General features: G+C 34.8%; 1 protein-coding gene across 7 annotated transcripts in view; it reads right to left on the reverse strand.

Moving 5' to 3' along the window:
- Positions 1–612: 612 nt before the first annotated feature.
- CNPY1 (canopy FGF signaling regulator 1) overlaps positions 613–18,612 on the reverse strand; it is a 74,807-nt gene continuing 56,807 nt past the window's right edge. For 2 of the 7 annotated variants that reach the window (XM_065582733.1, XM_065582732.1), the window contains exons 4-7: positions 11,852–11,944; positions 9,733–9,936; positions 7,918–8,014; positions 2,486–2,940 (exon numbers count right to left, since the gene is read on the reverse strand). In XM_065582733.1, coding sequence (XP_065438805.1) covers positions 2,903–2,940; positions 7,918–8,014; positions 9,733–9,936; positions 11,852–11,944 — 432 coding nt within the window. In that variant the 3' untranslated portion in view covers positions 2,486–2,902. Of the gene's footprint in view, positions 2,941–7,917; positions 8,015–9,732; positions 9,937–10,249; positions 10,435–10,459; positions 10,743–11,851; positions 11,945–18,612 lie in introns of those variants that run through there. The other 5 variants (XM_005297198.5, XM_024100947.3, XM_024100946.3 and 2 more) reach the window with 5 other exon arrangements.

Consider the following 18,612-nt stretch of genomic DNA (forward strand, 5'->3'; position numbering starts at 1 on the left):
GAAAATTCACACAAAAGTCTTTTCCAAGCTGGTCACAGAAGATATTGGGTGTGATCCACTACTGTGTTACTCCATTTTTACAGTAGAGCAACTGGACTGATTTCAATGGAGTTATGAGGGCGTAAAACTGGAGTGATGTGGTGGTGACTCTGGCCTACATTTTATAACCAACATACTAAAGTATCGATATGAAAGGCTTCCAATATTGTTTTCACTGTGAAATATAAAAACAGGTGCAAATGTGCAGAAAGATTCTTTATTGAAGAGCCATATACTGGTACTACCTTCTAGATGCAGCAGAAATCACACTGACCTCAGTGGTTGTAGGCAAGGATTGAAGACGGCATATGGCCGTCGATGAATAGTAAAACACCCCAGACGGATAGTCAGAATTTCATTCATATCCCGTAAGTACACGGCACTATCACAAAAGATTCTCAGCGCTTAGGCAAGAAAGTATAACACAGCATCAACGTTTTAAAGGGGCATGGAAAAAAAGTCTGAAAATATTTATTACAAGCAACACCTACGATTAATGTAACTGAGAAAGATTTGCGGAAAATATTTCCTCTATTCCTCTACTCCATCCCCCAATTTGTTTACTTTATTTAAAAAAAAAAAGTGCTGTCAAATACCTAATCAGTTGGTTTGTTTCTCCTGTATAATCAGTTTCCTTTGTTTTTTGTATGGGTCTTTCACACAGTAATGGAGAGAAAAATAAATTTTTATTTATTTATTTAAGAGAGAGGAAACTGTGATTGTCAAATCCCCCAAACTGGCAGGGCAGTTAGAGGTACTATTTGAAACCACTTCTGACTATTTTTTTTAAATAGATGAGATTCCACATGGACTGCGTGTCTCTTTATTATAACATATTAATACATTTCTTTTTAATAATACACTTGGAACCAAATTCTGTCCTTACCAGCCTCTCAAAAAAATCAATAGGATTGCATGGAGTGTAAACATGGGAGGAATTCGACCCTTTCAATTTAATTTTATACTTAAATATGGCTAGACGGCCTTTTCCTACTGTATGAGTCTAAATGAAACTAACTGGAAACCTAACTGTTAATGGTTCATATTCAGAGTGTTTGCTAAGCAAATCAGTTTATCATGTCCTCCACTTGGTAAAAGTTGACCAATTTTGCACTTTTGTTAAATAATGTAATAGAAATGTAGTTTAAAGTTTAATGTAACTTTTTTGCTCTCGATGGAATGTTTATATATACATGCAAGCTTATAGTTCAACTATATTATTGAAAAATGAGAAATGTTCTTTAACTATGGAAAATGTTTCCCTTTTACATAGTATTATTGCTTTGCTGTATTCAAACTGTAACTCATGCTAATCTGTTCTATTTCACTGGACTGTCAACAGGAGATTGCAGAAAATATTTTACATTTAAAAAAAAAGTATAACACTTTTAAAGAACATTAAATCATACAACATACTAATACTTTCTTTTAGTCAGTATGCATGATTTGTTTGCATAATACTGTATGTCAGTTTATATACCTTAGATGGTAGTCAAATTGCAACAATAGTGACATAAATTTTTAAGAACTCTTTTTAGGTTAAACCAATCTCTTTTTCCTCTGAACATTCTACTGAACCTTCATAATGTTTTGGATGAGCTATCCTGGTAATCTTAAAACACAACTAAGTTGTTCAGTCTTTCAATATAATATTTTCACAGGATATTTGAGACCTAACCAAATATTCACATACAGAGTCCTATTGGGAATATTCCACACACTAAACTCCAATTTACAACCATTGGTGTTCTGTGTGTGGAACGACTGCACAATGCGCTCATGTATTTTTAATAATCAAAGACAAATAACTTTAAGCAGAATTTTTCAGACAGTGAACAAAGATTTTGATAGCTAGATTATTAATATATCCCATAGCTACTGGACTAGACAATTTTATTATAAAATATTGGGTAATATAAATAAATACTTTGTGTTAGTTAGTAAATACCTTGCACTAAAAACAAATGACTAGATGCATTTTACCTGTGTGAAGTATATTAAAGGTACTTTCATCTTTCTCCATTTGAAAAGCTGGTTTAAAATCTGAATGCCATGACAGTAACTATTAATGTTAAATAAGATCACTTTTTAATATCTTTTGATTGCAGACTTTCTGAACACTTACAGCATGCATCAGTAGTGCTTTGCCACCAGATTAAATATTTCAATGTTTGTTCAACTTTTCATTGTACATAAAGTTCTGAAACTTAGGGTTGGAAATTTTAAGTGAATGGCTTGTTTTAAAGAAATCATGTGTGTTTCATTAGCTTATATAATTTATAAGAGAAAGGATAAATATTTGGAAAGATTCTCACTTTCATCCATAGGGAGAATATGAAGCTAAAAAGTACTCAAAACTATTTCGTAGTAAAATTTGTTCATGTATACTTGGAAGTACATTGGAATCAACCATTTGTTATAACAAAGGACAAATGCACAAGACCAATAACAGGTTTACTTAAATTGTATTAGGTATTTGTTTCAGTTAAACAAGAGCCATAATTTTCACACTCAAATAGTCCTTTTTTTTTTACAATCAGACATTGGTTTTGTCAAAATTAACACACCTGGCATGAATATCTTGAGATGTCAATTGTTTTACCTATAGAAATGGTCAATAATTAATTACATGTTAAACCTAAGATCCTTGCCAAAGCCATGCAAATTTCAGTTTAAATATTTTAATATGAAAACATAAAAAAATTAAACAAACAGGAACTTACGCACATCTAAAAATATCAATGTTAAAAATAAAAGATATTACAGGGGCAAAAAAGGCAGAGAATCACTATTTGATTACACAGGAAGATTTTTTTGTGGTTGTCATCTTACTTCGCTCTGTAAAATTCATAGTTTATCGATGCTATAGCTCAGTGTGCGTAGCAGATTCTTCACAAAGACCTGAGGGGGAAAAGCGTTACATATCATTACTAATGTTTTAAACAGTTACATTTTGTTAAAAGCACAGAGCTTTTGAATAAATAACAATAAACCAGTGACAAGTGGGTGTCTGAAGTATAATACTGAGGCTTTGATACCAAGCCTGTATATTTCCTGGATACCGATGACCCATCCCTCTTTAACACAGAGCAACCAGACCTTTTAAAAAGTACTGTAAAACTACCAGTCTTTGCCCCCCTGGTTTCCAGATATGTTAAGTTTAAGTATTTTAGGGGCCAATACGTCTGTTACATGGTATGAATAAGATCCATGCAAACACATGTGGGGTAGCATCTTTGCAAAATGTTTTAAATGCTATGAAATAATCTGTGTGTTCATTTTAAGTCAACCGTTATCCCATTATGAGCTATGCAATACAGATTCCTTAATTATCACATCACAAAAACATAGATGCATATTTTACTGAAATACATATTTAAACACTTCAAACTCAGGAAATGCCCAAGGTTTCCACAGTGACCTTAGTGTAAGCACATTGCATACACGGGTTTCAATCCGTTCTTCAGCTATTTCCACGTACTCGCTGAAGTTGACTGAAGTTATGTGTGGATCTCTGAGGGTAGAACTGGGCATATTATGTCCCAAAGTTACATTTAGCAACATTAGTCATGGTAGAAAATTTCACTATTATGCAATGTGAAGTGTTCGGGTTAATATGAAATTTAATTTGTGTATTGCCTGACTTCTGAGTGTTTAATTGTAACCTTAAGGTTACATTAAAATATGGTTTGAATTCATTTTTTTTAAAGTAAAAGGAGATTATGGCCCCAATTCTGTAATGAGATCTGCCAACATGTACCCTTCAATCTCTGTAAAGTCTTACTGAAGTCTGTGCTAACAGATTCCATTGCAGGAAAGGAGCCTAAAACACAAGTCTCTGAATTGACTATGAATTTCCATTGCTGCATGGTCAAAAACAAACAAAAAAAAAACAGTGAAACTATGGAATTCCACAGTGAAATATCACCACAATACCACATCTATATAACCAATGTATGTGCTTTATTTCATAACCCAGTAAACAGTATCATAACACTTAACCTAGTGAAAATTTAACATGCCACACATACACAAAACAGGTATTTTCATTGCTTATCACTGTAATATTTTTTAGCTTTGGCAAACTGTCCTGGAGTTTAGTTCTCAGTGAGAACTAGCAACCTAGAAAGTATCAACTTGCAAAACACAACTGTTTGAGTAATACAATTGCAGAAAAAGTCTTTTTAAAGGAGAAAAGGGTTTCCCCAGCACCACCCTTGCATAACTCAAAAATGGGTGAATAGAATCTGCTCAAAATTTCATAATTAGTAAATGAATAATTAAAAATCACCTTTGGGATGAGACCAAGAATGGAAAATTTCAGCCAAAAAGAATAATTTTGCAGCATTAATAGAAGTCTCACTGTTACTTTAATTATAGCTTTCACTGCTAGTGCTTGTATTGTTGTCCGCTGATAAAACAATTGACACTAGATTATACATTAATATAATCCACCGTTGGCTGGTTTCCTATTTCTCATTGGTTTAAATGCACTTTATCATAATTCAGTACAAAATCTGAATTAGAAACCATTGATATGTCAGTGTTCCACAATTATCATTGTTGGGGGCGGGGAGGGAATGAAAAATTTTGGACAACACTTGTTAATTCAGGATACATCAGTCTAACTTTATTTATCAAACACGTTATCATTTGATTGGTCAAATTAGAAATTTGATCTTCCTGTTTGTAGCTTGGGGAAAAAAAAGGTAATGTGTTTGAGAACTAACTCCTAGACTCTTAGGCATGTGAAAAATTGTAGAATATCTAACGGCATGTCTAAGCACTTTTGATTGCTTGTCTATGGAAAGGGTAGCATAGAGATTTTTTTGTGTGATCAAAGAATATGTGTGACAGAAAACTGATCTATGGTTACAAATATCAAACAGTTTGATCTTTCTAAAACACTGCACTGAAGTTTTTCCATTCTTTAATCAAACAAGAAACACCAGTGTATTATGAACATGTATATAACATCTAGAATAGAGATGTGACTAAAAAAAGAAGTACTAAACATGTCTTGTGAGTAGTTTCTTCTCAGTGTGCACGACTCCTATCAGCATCATGTTTATGCATTGAGAGGATATTGTGCCCTTTCATATTTTACCTTAGCATGGTTTAGAAGGGATATATTTGATTATACTGATAATAGGACATTTGTTATAGGTTACCAGCATAAGTCACATTCACATCCTTTGCTTTTAACAAATTAACATTATGGAGGTTAAACCAACTATTTTGATTTTCCTTTAAGATGAAATGCACAGCAGTAAAATCAATTATTTGCCCATAGCAAAACTTTATATAAAGTTTGTCCATGCTGGTCACTCTGGTATGATAATTTTTGCACCCACAACGTTTAAAATGGTATCTTGAATTCACACATACAACTATGGATGCAAAGCGCCAAAAGTTGACAGTAAGAACATAAGTCTATAATATTGCTTTAATTTAACATATGAATGAAGTATACCATTGTAATATAGACAAAATATTACAAAAGTCACATTTAATTCTTATCAGCTGTACTCCTTTGTAAGTTGCATATAAGTGTTTTATACTTGGCACACATTTTTACACAATGATTTTCAGAGAATTGCAATTTCCATTTTCTCAGGAGTTTGATGCCAAATTCTACGGAAAATTCAGACAGACATTTTCCTACCACTCAGGTATCACACTTTTCCTCAACCAGCTGCTAGCTGCAAGATTATTTGTGGTATTTTGCTTTCACTGAATTTCACTGGTGTTTAATAAATGTCTTTTTATCCCTTTTCATGGTTTATTATATTAATTAATTTTAAAAAACTGTGCATAATGGCTTTTTTTAAAAAAAGTCTTCTTATGAGTTTTCGATTTTCTTTTTCCTTTAACATAATGACATTTTTCCTTGTAAAATCAGATCATACAAAGAATGGCAGATTAATTTATTTCCCTCTGCATTTCTTCACAGTGTTAGAGAGGTTTTCTTTTTAGCGTGACTATGGTTTTTGCAGCTTCTTGAATTTGCAATGCAACTATTTGCATTGTTTTGCTTATTAAATGGCATCTTATTTGTCTGTGCTAATTGCTGGTAAGAGGAAAGAGTACTAAACTTTTTCCCCTTCTGCAAAGAATTTTTGATATTTCCTCAGTCACGCAAGTTCCAAGCCCTGCTCTCTCTACTCATGTAAACAGTCACCTACTTCAATGGGGATGCTCATGTGAGTAAGACTAACATGTAACAATGAGAATCTTTTCCACTGTAAATTAGGGAATTGTTTTATCAAAGTTATAATGTTGAATGAATATATGCAGAAAATATGGTCATACAGTCGAGTTTAACAGCCCAACAAAATGATTGTACAAAAAATTAGGGCATCTTGTTAATGAAGAAAGATATTTCACAATAGGTTGGTTTTAAGCATAAATATTTTCTGTGCAACTTGGCCTATTATCTAGAGGGGTACAAAACAGTTATTTTACACCAGGTTTACAGGCAATTGTGACAATAGCCAGCTAGGTGAAGAAAGCTACCCAACTTATTTGTTTACAAAAAGCATATTCATTATTGTTTTTCTACACTGTCCTTTCGAGGTCTTTATTTTTACCGCTAAATTGCCTTTCTCTTTAACAAGCACAACAGCAAAAACAATACTGTGCATTTTGAAGGAGCTGAGGTGTTTTGAGAATTATTTGTGCTAATCTCTTCATCTACTGATTATTAAGACCAAATATAGCTCTATAACTACAGCATAAATTATTTTTTTAATTGAAACATTATTGGAAAGTTCTATTTTTTAAATGATTTGTCTGCATATCTGATAAAAAGAACTTTAAAATTTATAATAATGGATTTTTCCAGCCCTCTAGATCGAACTTTTTCAGCATATGTTAAAATACACACTAACATGAACAAATTCTATATACTTATTTCTATTAACTTCTATCAAATCAACTTTAGTACTTTTATTGTATGTGCTACATATTAAATACTTTGAACCTTAAAACACATACTAATATTACAAACATTGATTCTAAGATCAATATTTCAATGCATATTCTATCACTTTTCACTATAAAAAGCACATCCAAAAAGGATGGTCCCGCCACATTTATAATTTTACGATACTAAGTGCATTCAATGATGTGCTTCTTGGTTTTAAAAATGATTACATAAAATAAAATCACATTGAAAACATGACCAACAAATAGCATAATGTATGAATTTTCGTAATAAATAAACTAAATGTCATTTATCAAGGCATTTTTTCCTAGTTTCAAAGTTCTAAGAGGCATTACATTTTTGAGAGGAATATATTTGGCATAGGAATGCCAATGTATTTAAATGCATTTTTTCTAACGAACGTCTATAGCATGCCAGCAGTTTTAAAGTTTGAAGCAGAACTCCCCACTGATGTCAATGAAGAGTTCTGTTCACAAATTGATGGCTACATGTTAATTCTAGCTTGTAACATGAACTATGAGCAATAAACAACTAAACTTAATAAAAAGGTTGTTCCCCCCAACCCTCCCCCACACACACCCCTCTGTTTTATTGCAAGAGGTTATTTTCATTCCTTGCTTTGGGATGGCAAAACAAATACACAGAGTAAAAATGTGCTGACCGTGTAACACTAGGAGAAAAACACACTTCATTATATGTGGAATGCTGAAATTATGCTACGTTCAAATGTGCAAAAGAATTAAAAACAGATGTTAAAATCTTTCTTTTAAAAGAACCATTTTAAAAATAGCTATGTAGAGCTGTTGCTTATTCAGCTAACACTTCTCCTCCAAAGTGGTTTGTTGCACCCAAAGCAGTACACTAGGTTTCGGGGTGGGGGGAGGGAGAAAAAAATGCTGTAGAGAGAGCACATGTTACATCAGACACAGTACCTGATTTTTCACTGCACAGCTTGTCAGCTAGATAGTCTGCCTCCTGGGCGATAAGTGAGAAAATTTCATCTTCATACTCTTCTATAATACTTTCACACTGTAAGAATAAAACAGGAACATATATATTATATATACATACACATACACACAGAGACAGTACCACTCCAGCAAAGAAAGAAACAAGAGTGCTAAACCAGAACTGTAAAGTAATACAGTGGAAAGGGGAACCTTATTTTGGTTTGCACTTCCTGTTTTGTACAAACAAATGATTGCCTGTTAATGTTCAAAATATTCCTTAAGATTTAACTATATGCTCTGTCTGGTTGTCTTTTTAAAAATACACTAACTAGGATAAGAAATCATTTACAGGTCACATTTTACTTGCTTTTGAAAGAACACCTTTCAATGTCAGTCACTATATTCGTGGAATAGTCACTCAAAAGTTAAATTAAATACTAATCCATTTCACGTTATTACACTAGTATTCACAACGTGCAGATAAATAAAGCTCTCTGATCAAACTAACGCATCTTTGGTTTCACTACAGATAACAAAATTGACAGTAATCTACCAAATGGTCTCTTTTCAATGTTTTAAACATTTTAAAGACTATCAGTAATTTGACTTCACTTATAGAAAATGGATTTCTGATGTTTTGAACAGGGTTCAACACTACTGCTGAGGCAGAGTCTTGGTGGAGTGGGTCTAAAGAGACATTTTGTTCTGAAGAGCTGTATTATCTACAGTTATCTTTTGGCAATCCTGAGCACAGATTACGAAGGACAGAAAGTACTTTCCCAAAAGCCCAGACTATGGTTTAATCATTAAACAAGGGTAGAAGCCCCATGAAATGGATTGCAATTAAAAAAAAATACACTAAGGAAAACTCTGATTTAAATAAAGAAGTCATAACTCTACTACAAAAAAACCTCTTGTATTTCTCGAAAAATTAGCTCTAGAATGTGCCATTGCAAGAATAAGATTTTTTAGCTGTTTTAAGTCAACATTTCACAGCACTCAACATCTTTGAAACTCAGCCATTACCTTTACTTCTCAGTGAAAAGGCAAGTCACTAAATGTGCACGCTGGCTTAATTTCATGGATTTAATAGTCTCACAACATTGCGTTTGTGGTGAACTGAATACATGTGGAATCATATGCAGCAAATCACTGCCCTAGACACTCTTTTCTATATTGTGTGTTTCCTGACACTAGAAAGATACTTAATGCATAAACAAAACAAAATTATATGATGAAACTGGCACTTAAACCAGCATTCTTGAATTAGCTCACAGAAATTGGTCTCCATTCAACAAGGCCTAAAGAAAAGATGACACCCCTCCTCCTTCTTTAATCCAACTATAAATATTAAAATTACAGTAGTATTAATTTGGATTTTTATCCAACACCATAACTCCCTATTTCCTGCACAGAAATTAACAAATATACTTCCTTAGTAACACTGATTTGTATTTAATCACTTACAAAAATTCCTCAAGTAAAACATAATTTGAATTGTTCCAGTTTGGGAAATTTGTAACATGTAAACTGAGAACACACAGTATAATCCATGGGTAATTCTTGCAACTAAAATGCCATCTGTTTCTAAATAACATTATAAACCACATTATTATTTTCAAACACTTAACGCGATACTGTGACAAGCAAATACAGAGCATATTAGAATATGTTATTATTAAAACAATTTACTATATGCACGAATTTAGTACTTGAAGCTATATTTATCATACAGTAAAGAGTATACACTAGTAATACTTTAGCATACAATGTTACCAATTTGTTATGTTAGCTTACCGCAAATTTCAAAGGTTTGTAAGCATCAGAATAAAAATAGAATTTTTTAAAATCTGCATAGATTTTCTCATCTTTCCTAGGAGCAAATCTCTTGAATGTCCTTTTTTGGGTTTGAGGATCCACTTGCAGTTGGTAATCATTCATTCTATCACATATATTTTCCAATACTTCCGTTAAGTAGGTCTCTGACTTTGCTAAAGGAACCTAGTGGGGGAGGAAAATGGAATTTTCTTTTCTTATTATACATATTACCAAAAATAACTTTAAGAGATCGTACCTCTATAGACCGATGTGTCATAGACAGAGAAGAAGAATCAGTGCATATCTCTTAATCTGCATAATTGTTGACCCATATTATATTACATACATAATTAAAAATGTCAGCTAAATCTAAGGTGACACTGAAAAATAAAACATTTACTCTTGCATAAAACATCCCCTTTATACTGAACCAATTCTAGAATGCAGTTATCAGATTTTAATTTGTAAACATATTGTCATTCAAAAAGACATATACCATGCAGCAAATAAATAGAGACCATAGACTACAGTTGATATTTTATCGACATAACCATGAAAGATTTCTTAAGTCACTTTGTTTCTTTAGTTGAAGTAGAGTTCTAGAAAGTCTTTTGCTTTCACTTGGTCTGTCTTAGTTGCTGTTCGTCAACTCAGATGCAGCTGTTTAATACCTCCCAGGGGTTTTGTGAAGAAAATAATAGCTTACAAAATTTAACTTCTCCCAGGTTCTACTATTTCAGCTTTATTTTCGAACAGCTGGTCCATGTCTTTGTCCATTCCCTTTCCTTCAGAATTAAGCAAGAATTCAGCAGAAACATTTAGACACTACCTACATACTTAGTGAGAGTCTCAACAGCTAGTACTCCCAGGGTCAAAGAGCACCCCTCGCCCTTGGTAACGGGGACAAAAAACTTCTCTCCCGTCTAGACAGGTCAAGGTGCAAGATGCTCCTATCTCTGTTGCTTCTTCCGGAAGGGGGCGTGAACTGAAGCCAAGTGCACAGTAAACAACAGTGCTGCATCCTTGGACCTTTAGAAGATTTTTCTCTCCACCCTCTGCTGATCAAAGTAGGAAGTTTTCATGACAACCATAGTCAAAGGGGCTGAATCACAAATGAACTCGATTTCTGCAATGTTGATATATCCAGTCTCTATTGTCTCTTTTCAGACACAGTATGAACCCTTCCGGTCTCAATGATTACATTACAGAAGCACTTTCACATGTGTGCTTCATTTACACAAAGGGTTTCCCTGCTTCACCACCATCTGGCCACAGATCAGATAAATAGAGGCAGGAGAATTAAAATTAAAGCCTAAAGGTTTTTCTTCTTCTTAAACTAGGTCCTATTATGAAATCCTCCTCCCCCAACCTCATTCTGGATGTGGAATCTACTTTTTTATGAAAAGCAAAAAGGGCATGAGGCAAACACTGTATTTTTTTTTAAAAAAGTCAGTTTTTAGTTTAAAATAATCTACATTTAGAGAGATGTGTGTCCTATTTTACAGTAAGGTTGGGTTTAGTTGCATTTTGCTATGAAAACTATTTTATTGATTTCAATATTAACATTTAAAAAGCAAATGTGTATCATAAAGCAAGGAAAGCTAATGGCTGCACAACATGGTTCCTGAAAGACTATTTGAATTATGGATTCCAATCTCAAGTGTTTTTTCCCCACCCATTAGAAGTTGAGGATAACAAGACAACATGGCACATGGATATGTCTGATTGCCTCTTCCAAATACTTAATATGCAAAAAAGAAAAACTGAATTTGCAAATAAAATAGAACTTTTACAAATCCTCTTGCAAAAGACAAAAGATTTGACATAATAGACCAAATGCTCTTCCGGTGTAACTTCCACTAAGGTCAATGAGGTTATACCAAAGATGTATCTGACCCAATGTGCTTTCAGTAGCAATAAGCTATCAAACCAGCTCACTAGCAGGGGGGATTTTTAATGGATATACTAACTATATTTATTTGCAGATAAAAAGAGATCTACCGTGTTGTCCTAATACAAGCAAGACTGTATTTTAAGTTTTGAAAAAGAGATCTATTTATAGTCCAACTGTTGTTCAAGAATTCACTCACATACTTACACTCTTCCCCATCCCCTTCCCGTCAGTAACTCCCGATCCAATCACAAAAGCTAACAGTGGCTTAGCAAGAGTATACATCATGAGTGGCAAGTACTGTATAAGAACATAGAGAATGAGACTATTACTATATGCTGAAAACAAACCACCTATGCATTAAAAAATTGCTTCTAAAACATACTGAACGAAAATCAAACTTCACAATGCATGTAACAGCAGCTACAGATCAAATTCCCTAGATACTTTGTGTACAGGGGTTAACACTTATTGAAGGTATTTTGCAACCTGTTTATTCTTATATTTATATGCCATTTTTTGCTCTCATTTCCACCACCTATTATATTTCCCATAATGTTCTCAGAAGCCAACATATGAACTGCATTTTCTTAACTTCTCTTTGTATTTCAGTATGTTGTCTTATTATATTTAGGAAAATCATTTTAGGAGTAGCATATTCGTGAAGTAGATTAATAAAATTAATAATTACAAGAACTTTGCTTTAAAATGGTTACATTCGATTTTTTCTTGTCAAGTTAATAAAAAATTATACTTAACATGTGACCTCTGAATAACTTTATTTTTTCACATAACTATTAGTTTGTCTGGAATCAGACTCTCAGTCCCTGTAAACTATAGTGAATGGGGTATGCATATATCTGGTAAACCCTTACACATGATAGATGTATGTATCTGTTCATTTCTGGTGTCTACTTATTAGCTGTTGGATAATGAGCTTTTATTAAAACCAAGTATAACTTGAATTTAAAAGAATATACAAGATTTTGTTGAAATATACTCAGAGTTATACCTGACCCCCAAAAGTTGAGTGTTCTTTTAAAAAGTGTTTTAAGAGCAATAAGTATTTGGACAAGTGGCAGAAAACTAAAGCCTTTCTTTCTATACTGTGAAGATTTTGAATAGTACTTGTCAATAAAGCAACTCCTATTGTAATTGTACTGGAGACATGGGCCTCCTCCCCGAAAAAGCTGTCTCAGAGATACTAACCTCATTAAAATATGAATGAAAAGACAGCCATCATTGTAATGGGACAAAGCCATTTTACCCTGCACCAAACTTTATCTGCTATTTTTTGTAAAAATATAAATATGATACCCAGCAAATTAGTCATTACATTTGATGTGCATATTGATGACAGAATGCATGAATTATTTTAATTTTTCAGATAAATCACAGCCTCCGATCATTCTAAATGTTTGATTTTTTTTGTTAAACATTTAATAATCTGTTGATTCTTCATATTATTTGACGTGTTTAAAAAGAAAAAAAGATACCCTTTAATTGTTTTTAAAAGTTCACTGAAATTTTTGCTGTTTATTTTTGTTTCCCAGAATACTTCAGCCAATTTCAAAAGACAGCTAGAGAATTAATTACAGACTACTATGGCAATACCTTAATAACAGTCAGTTACAGGATGTTCATTACTATGTCTGTTAATCTCATCGTAAATTTCTTTGCTTGATAGATACCACAATCAGCCACAACAAGAATACAATTGCATTATGATGTGTGATAAGAGATATAAAAATGTAACTGCAGTATATATGTATTTTCAAAAACAATCAAGTGTTTTTTCAATAAAACGGTACATATTTGGTTATATTTTAAAAAAATAGAGAGAGAGCCAGAACTGATCATATGCAAAGCTTTATATTTTATTGGAAATTGTTTCAAATAATTTTTAAACACTTATTTTAAAATGTTTCACATAGTTTAATCACTATCTTTTCATCCACAAAGTGTTCAAATCATTTTTGATATTAGTTAAAAGTCAATATTTAGAAGTGAAAATTCAAACCTCCATTGCTCTAGGCTAAAACAGGAGAAACATGAATGCTGAGCTACTCTAAAGGCTGATGGGATATATAATTAGCTATTATGTTAATTGAATCCACTGTGAGTTTGTTGTATGAGATTTCTTCATATAATATGCAAATAGCTTATAAGGTTTAGTTTTATTAGACAATACAATTAGAAATCATCTAAAGGAGTGAATTCTAATGAGGCATGATAAAGCTTTGTAAAAATATCTGTTTGCTACATGAGCAGACCATCTGGGCTTAATCAATAAAAGAAACTGTATTGTGTAACAGAACATTTAAAAGAAACTTTTAAGAATTTACCTTTCCAGTATCCATTCATAACAAATTCAACTTTAAAAGCAGGAGAGTTCATGTTATTAAGGAAAGAGGTGAAATTCTTGTAATATGGGAGGAAGTCACTCTGTTAATCAGACAATTGGAATATTGTTTACTTAAAAATAAAAAGCAGCTCTCCGCTGTGATGTTAATTGTGTTTGTATAGATGCACTTTAAGTGAAGTGTTCCATGAGCAAAGTTAGCCATTATTATTACTATTAAAGACGTGATCCAAGCAGATGTACATACATTAGCTTTTGTAGTGTAACTAATCAGCGTAACTTCACTTTCAGTAAGATTCTCCAGCATTTTAATATCTGGAATTAAGAACTTTCTGACAAAGGAAGAAATTCACACTATGGTATTCCACAGCAAGTCACAAACTCAACAGTTGCATTCCTTTTCATTTAAGGCCAGCTCCAAATATTAAACTGGTTTAGTTAATGCCAGAATTCAAAATATGTGTAATCTCTGGTCTAATGCAGGCTATTCAAACTTTACCTAGTGCCAGAAAAAATTATTGCTCAACTCCTAACCATAACTGAACATCATAATAATAGTAATATACTTCACTCTCCTATGGTATCCAAAGAGTAGTGTGGGTTTGGGTTCTTTTTAAACATTTAAAAATGGTCACTAGCAACCCACTAAGAAAAAACAGAAGCATAATGGCAGCTGAAGCTCCACCCATACAAAAAGAAATATTATCCCAATGAGTTCACTGCCACTTCAATTCACGGATAGAAGTGAAAGAGGACTTCAAAATATGATTAAACTACTCATTCATCATCTGGACTCTGTTTCTTCTGGAATAGGCTTAGTTTTAGTGGTCTGTGTCGGAAAGCCTATGTTCCTAAAGGGAAAAAGGTCTGAAATACCAAAAAAAGAAAAAGAAAAAAAAAAAAAGGGTACCTTTTTTTTTAAAAAAAGGCAACATTGTGCAGATGGCATGATAAACCCATCATACCCACTTATATAGCTGATATAAACATAAGCCTATAATTGCAGTTAATTAACGCTTCTTTAATCTAGTCACTTAAAAACCTGCAGGGCAAGTGTTTGTTATTCTGAAGAATATGAAGCCCTCATCACTATAGAAAAAGGATCACCTCCATACACACCTCTTCTTCAGCTGAAATACAGTTTGCTCCAATACCCATTTTCCTAAGTTTTGCTCTAAACCATTAACCGGTTGCTTACCATCTCTAATGGGCATCCAAACACTGCCCAATGCGCCTGACGTAACAACCAGGCAATCCAAACAAACCATCCTATCAAAACACAAACTTTATTTACACTCCCACTTGCATTTTCTCCTTAAAAGTGAACACCTTCTTTAAAAGAATGTTGAGCTGCCTTCAGAAATCAGGTACATGCTCCTGAGCATTAGTGTTGCTTAAGTGTCAGAGGGGGATGTTACCTAGGCAATATTTCTACTAGTCGCTGACAAGCCCCTTCCAGAACAAGCCCAGGATGCGTCTGCTTAGTATAAATGAAATCATTCTGTTAGCTGAATGGAAGGTGTTCAGCAAGTACCAGCAAAGGGTATCCCTTCCACTGCACGGCACAGAGGGAATCTAATCCACCCAAATACACCTAGGAAGCAGGTGAAGAGGAGCCCATGTGGCCATTCATTCTCCTCTCTCACCTCTCCTGAGACAATAAAAGCCCCTCTGATGAACACCACATGGTTGAGACTGCAAATGATTTTGGGTGTATCTGTCTGAAGGCAGAGATTGAGTACTGTTCATTTCCTTGGCAAACTGGGGAAGATATAACTGCACTAATTTGGATTCTGTATATGGCTTCTATCCGTGCAGATGATGTAACTATACAGTCCCAATCAGGTCACTAATTATTCTGATTGAGCTGTGCTGCTAGCAATAGGAGGGAGCCAAAGAACACAGAGGGCCAACCTTTTACAGGGATACCCTGAGATCCATGGAATTAGTACCAGGATTTCCTGTGTATCCCCCTCAAACTCTCCTTAGTCCAAATGTGCTCCCCTCTCTGAGTAGCCACTAAGATTTTTCTCTCCCAGGAGTTAGTACTTTGTAAATTGTGTAACGGATTTTCCAAATAACTTTTCCACTTCCATGCACATTTGGGTGCAGAGGGATGATGGTGCCCAACCTTCTGAATAAAAGAGCAAGTCGTCAAAAGTGGGGAAGCGTCTGTTTTTGATGTTCTATTAACGGAATGATTTTAAAGCAACAGCATCTGTACAGACAATGGATTCATGACTCCAGCACAGGAAACTATGTAAATAAAGGGAAATCCCTAAGGAAATTTCACCTAGGTTTATAATTTACAGTGAATAAAGTTTTCTAATCAGCTGAAAGTTTATATGCTTCCTAGATTTCCTTTCTAGAAGCTCAAGAAACAGCATCTATCCCTCCCCCATATTCTCTCTCCAGAAATACAGGCCCTTGATTCTCCTCCCATATAACTCAGGAGTAATTCCATTGAAGTCAATGGAGTTACACTGGCATAACATTGAAAATTAGGCATTGTCTATATTCAAAGTTGCCCCCTTTAAATTGGTTTTTAAACTGGTTTAGTTAAAACTGATGTAAAACACAGTGAGGACACACAATTAAATTTTAACCAGATGTATATCAATTCAGTGTATCAATTCCTTACCAAATTAAGATAAATCGCTACCGTAGGTTTGAAACCAGATTAAGAGTGTCCACATTGTGTTTCGCACTGATTTAACCAAAATGGTTTAAAAATCACACCCTTACTAAAAATGATGTAACTCTGAATAGAGACAAGGCCTAGGTGAATCAGATCCCCAGCACCATGCAAATGTTCATCCTTTCCTGGATTCTTTCAAGGTATTGCCACCTTTCAATTTCCTTGTCCCAGAATCATTTCAGAAGGTCACTGGAACGGCCTAAAATAATGTTGTGATTTTTAGGAATATGACCAGGGACTGAACATTAACCTCCTAAAATCTCTCCCTAGAACCAGACATTTTTAAGTTAAAGACACTGGTTGTTGGAATTACCATGGACATCTGCCAGGTTTGTGTTCAGGAAGTAAGTGAGCATTACGAGTATACTCATCTCTGCAACACCCCTTCCATAAGAGCAGCCTTCTCCCACATGGGAGATGCTGGGAGTGTGGAATGTACATAAGTGCCACTTGCGTCTCCTTGTGAAAAACGTGGAAATGAATGGTCAACTATACCACATCAGGAATTGTCTCCACAGATGTGGAGCCAAATACACCAGGTCCTCCCACAGCACACTCATTATGCAAAGGAGCCAGCTGGCCACATATCTGACAAACACGCCAGAACACTTTGTATGGCTTGTGGGTAAGAACACAGACAGCTGAAAGGAGCGGGGATGAAAGGTTTGCTGACATTCTGCTCAACCTTAACCATTCTTTATTCACAGGAAATAATGGTTAACTGCAGGAGACTTGGCTCATGACCCCATTCATCTATCCAGCTAGGCTCGCTCAGCTCAGGAGAGGTAGAAGGCGGCACACCGTGGGGCACTCTGCCACTGAATGTACTTTTGGATGGTTGAAAACTTGCTTCAGGTGACTGGACAGAACAGGCTGGGGCGGAAGCAGGGAGAACGGACACACTCCCCAAGTCACCTGGCAAGGGGCTCTCTTCTCTATTCCAAGCTGCACAGGGTTGCAATCTAATGGATTCTATTTCCCCAGCAATACACTTTCCTTACTGAAGAAAGACACCCTACCTAAACAACACGAGAGCCAGAGCTTGCCACAGTAAGTCTACTATGAATCTCTGGAGCAAAGAGCATCGTCAGCAGCACTACTCATACAACTAGAACGATTGCACACAAAGTCCAGACCAAGATTTCTGTATGCACCCTTTATGGGTAAAGGAAAGGCAGCAGGATTTCAAAATGACTGTAGCCATATAAAAACACATAAGATCTGCAGCCAGAAGAGGAGGAGTCATTAAACAGCTCTAATTCTCTTGTTATGCCTCTCCTGACTGATGACAATTTAGACTCTGATTCAGCAAAACAGCACAGCATGTGCTCAAACTGAAGTATGTGAGTAGACCCATTGACTTCAGTGGGATTTAAGCAGGTACTGAAGTGTTTTGCTGAATTGGGGCCTTGCTGTCTATCTTCTTCAGTCTAGCACAGTGTTACTTTAGCTTCTCAGCTTGGAACTGCTGGGAGAATGCCTCAGTAAAGGGCAACTAAGGACCCTTGCTAAAGAAAGTCTTGGACCTTTGTGAATGATGGATCAACAGCCGACATGGCCCAGATGGATTTTACTGCTAGGAAAAGCGAGAGGTAATCACACCAGTAATTAGGCCTATTTTTTGAAGGATTTTCTATAGTAATACACAGTCTTGAATTGTATTCTTCAGCAATGTGGATCCCAGAAGATGCTTTAAGACCAAGCACTGAGATGAGATGGGCACCCTTCAAACCCAGCCAAGTGTGCTGCTGAGAATCAGCTCTCTCAATACATGCAAGCTCAGCTGAGTACGAAGGTATCATTTTTACACAGTCACCTTTCTGAGTAGAACTGTGAGTAATGCACACTTATCTGTTAGCTGCTATGAGCCCTCCTCCGTGTGCACATGGCAACATTCTGACCAGACCT

Source organism: Chrysemys picta, chromosome 2, assembly GCF_011386835.1.
Source record: "Chrysemys picta bellii isolate R12L10 chromosome 2, ASM1138683v2, whole genome shotgun sequence".
In the NCBI taxonomy this organism is placed as follows: domain Eukaryota; kingdom Metazoa; phylum Chordata; order Testudines; family Emydidae; genus Chrysemys; species Chrysemys picta.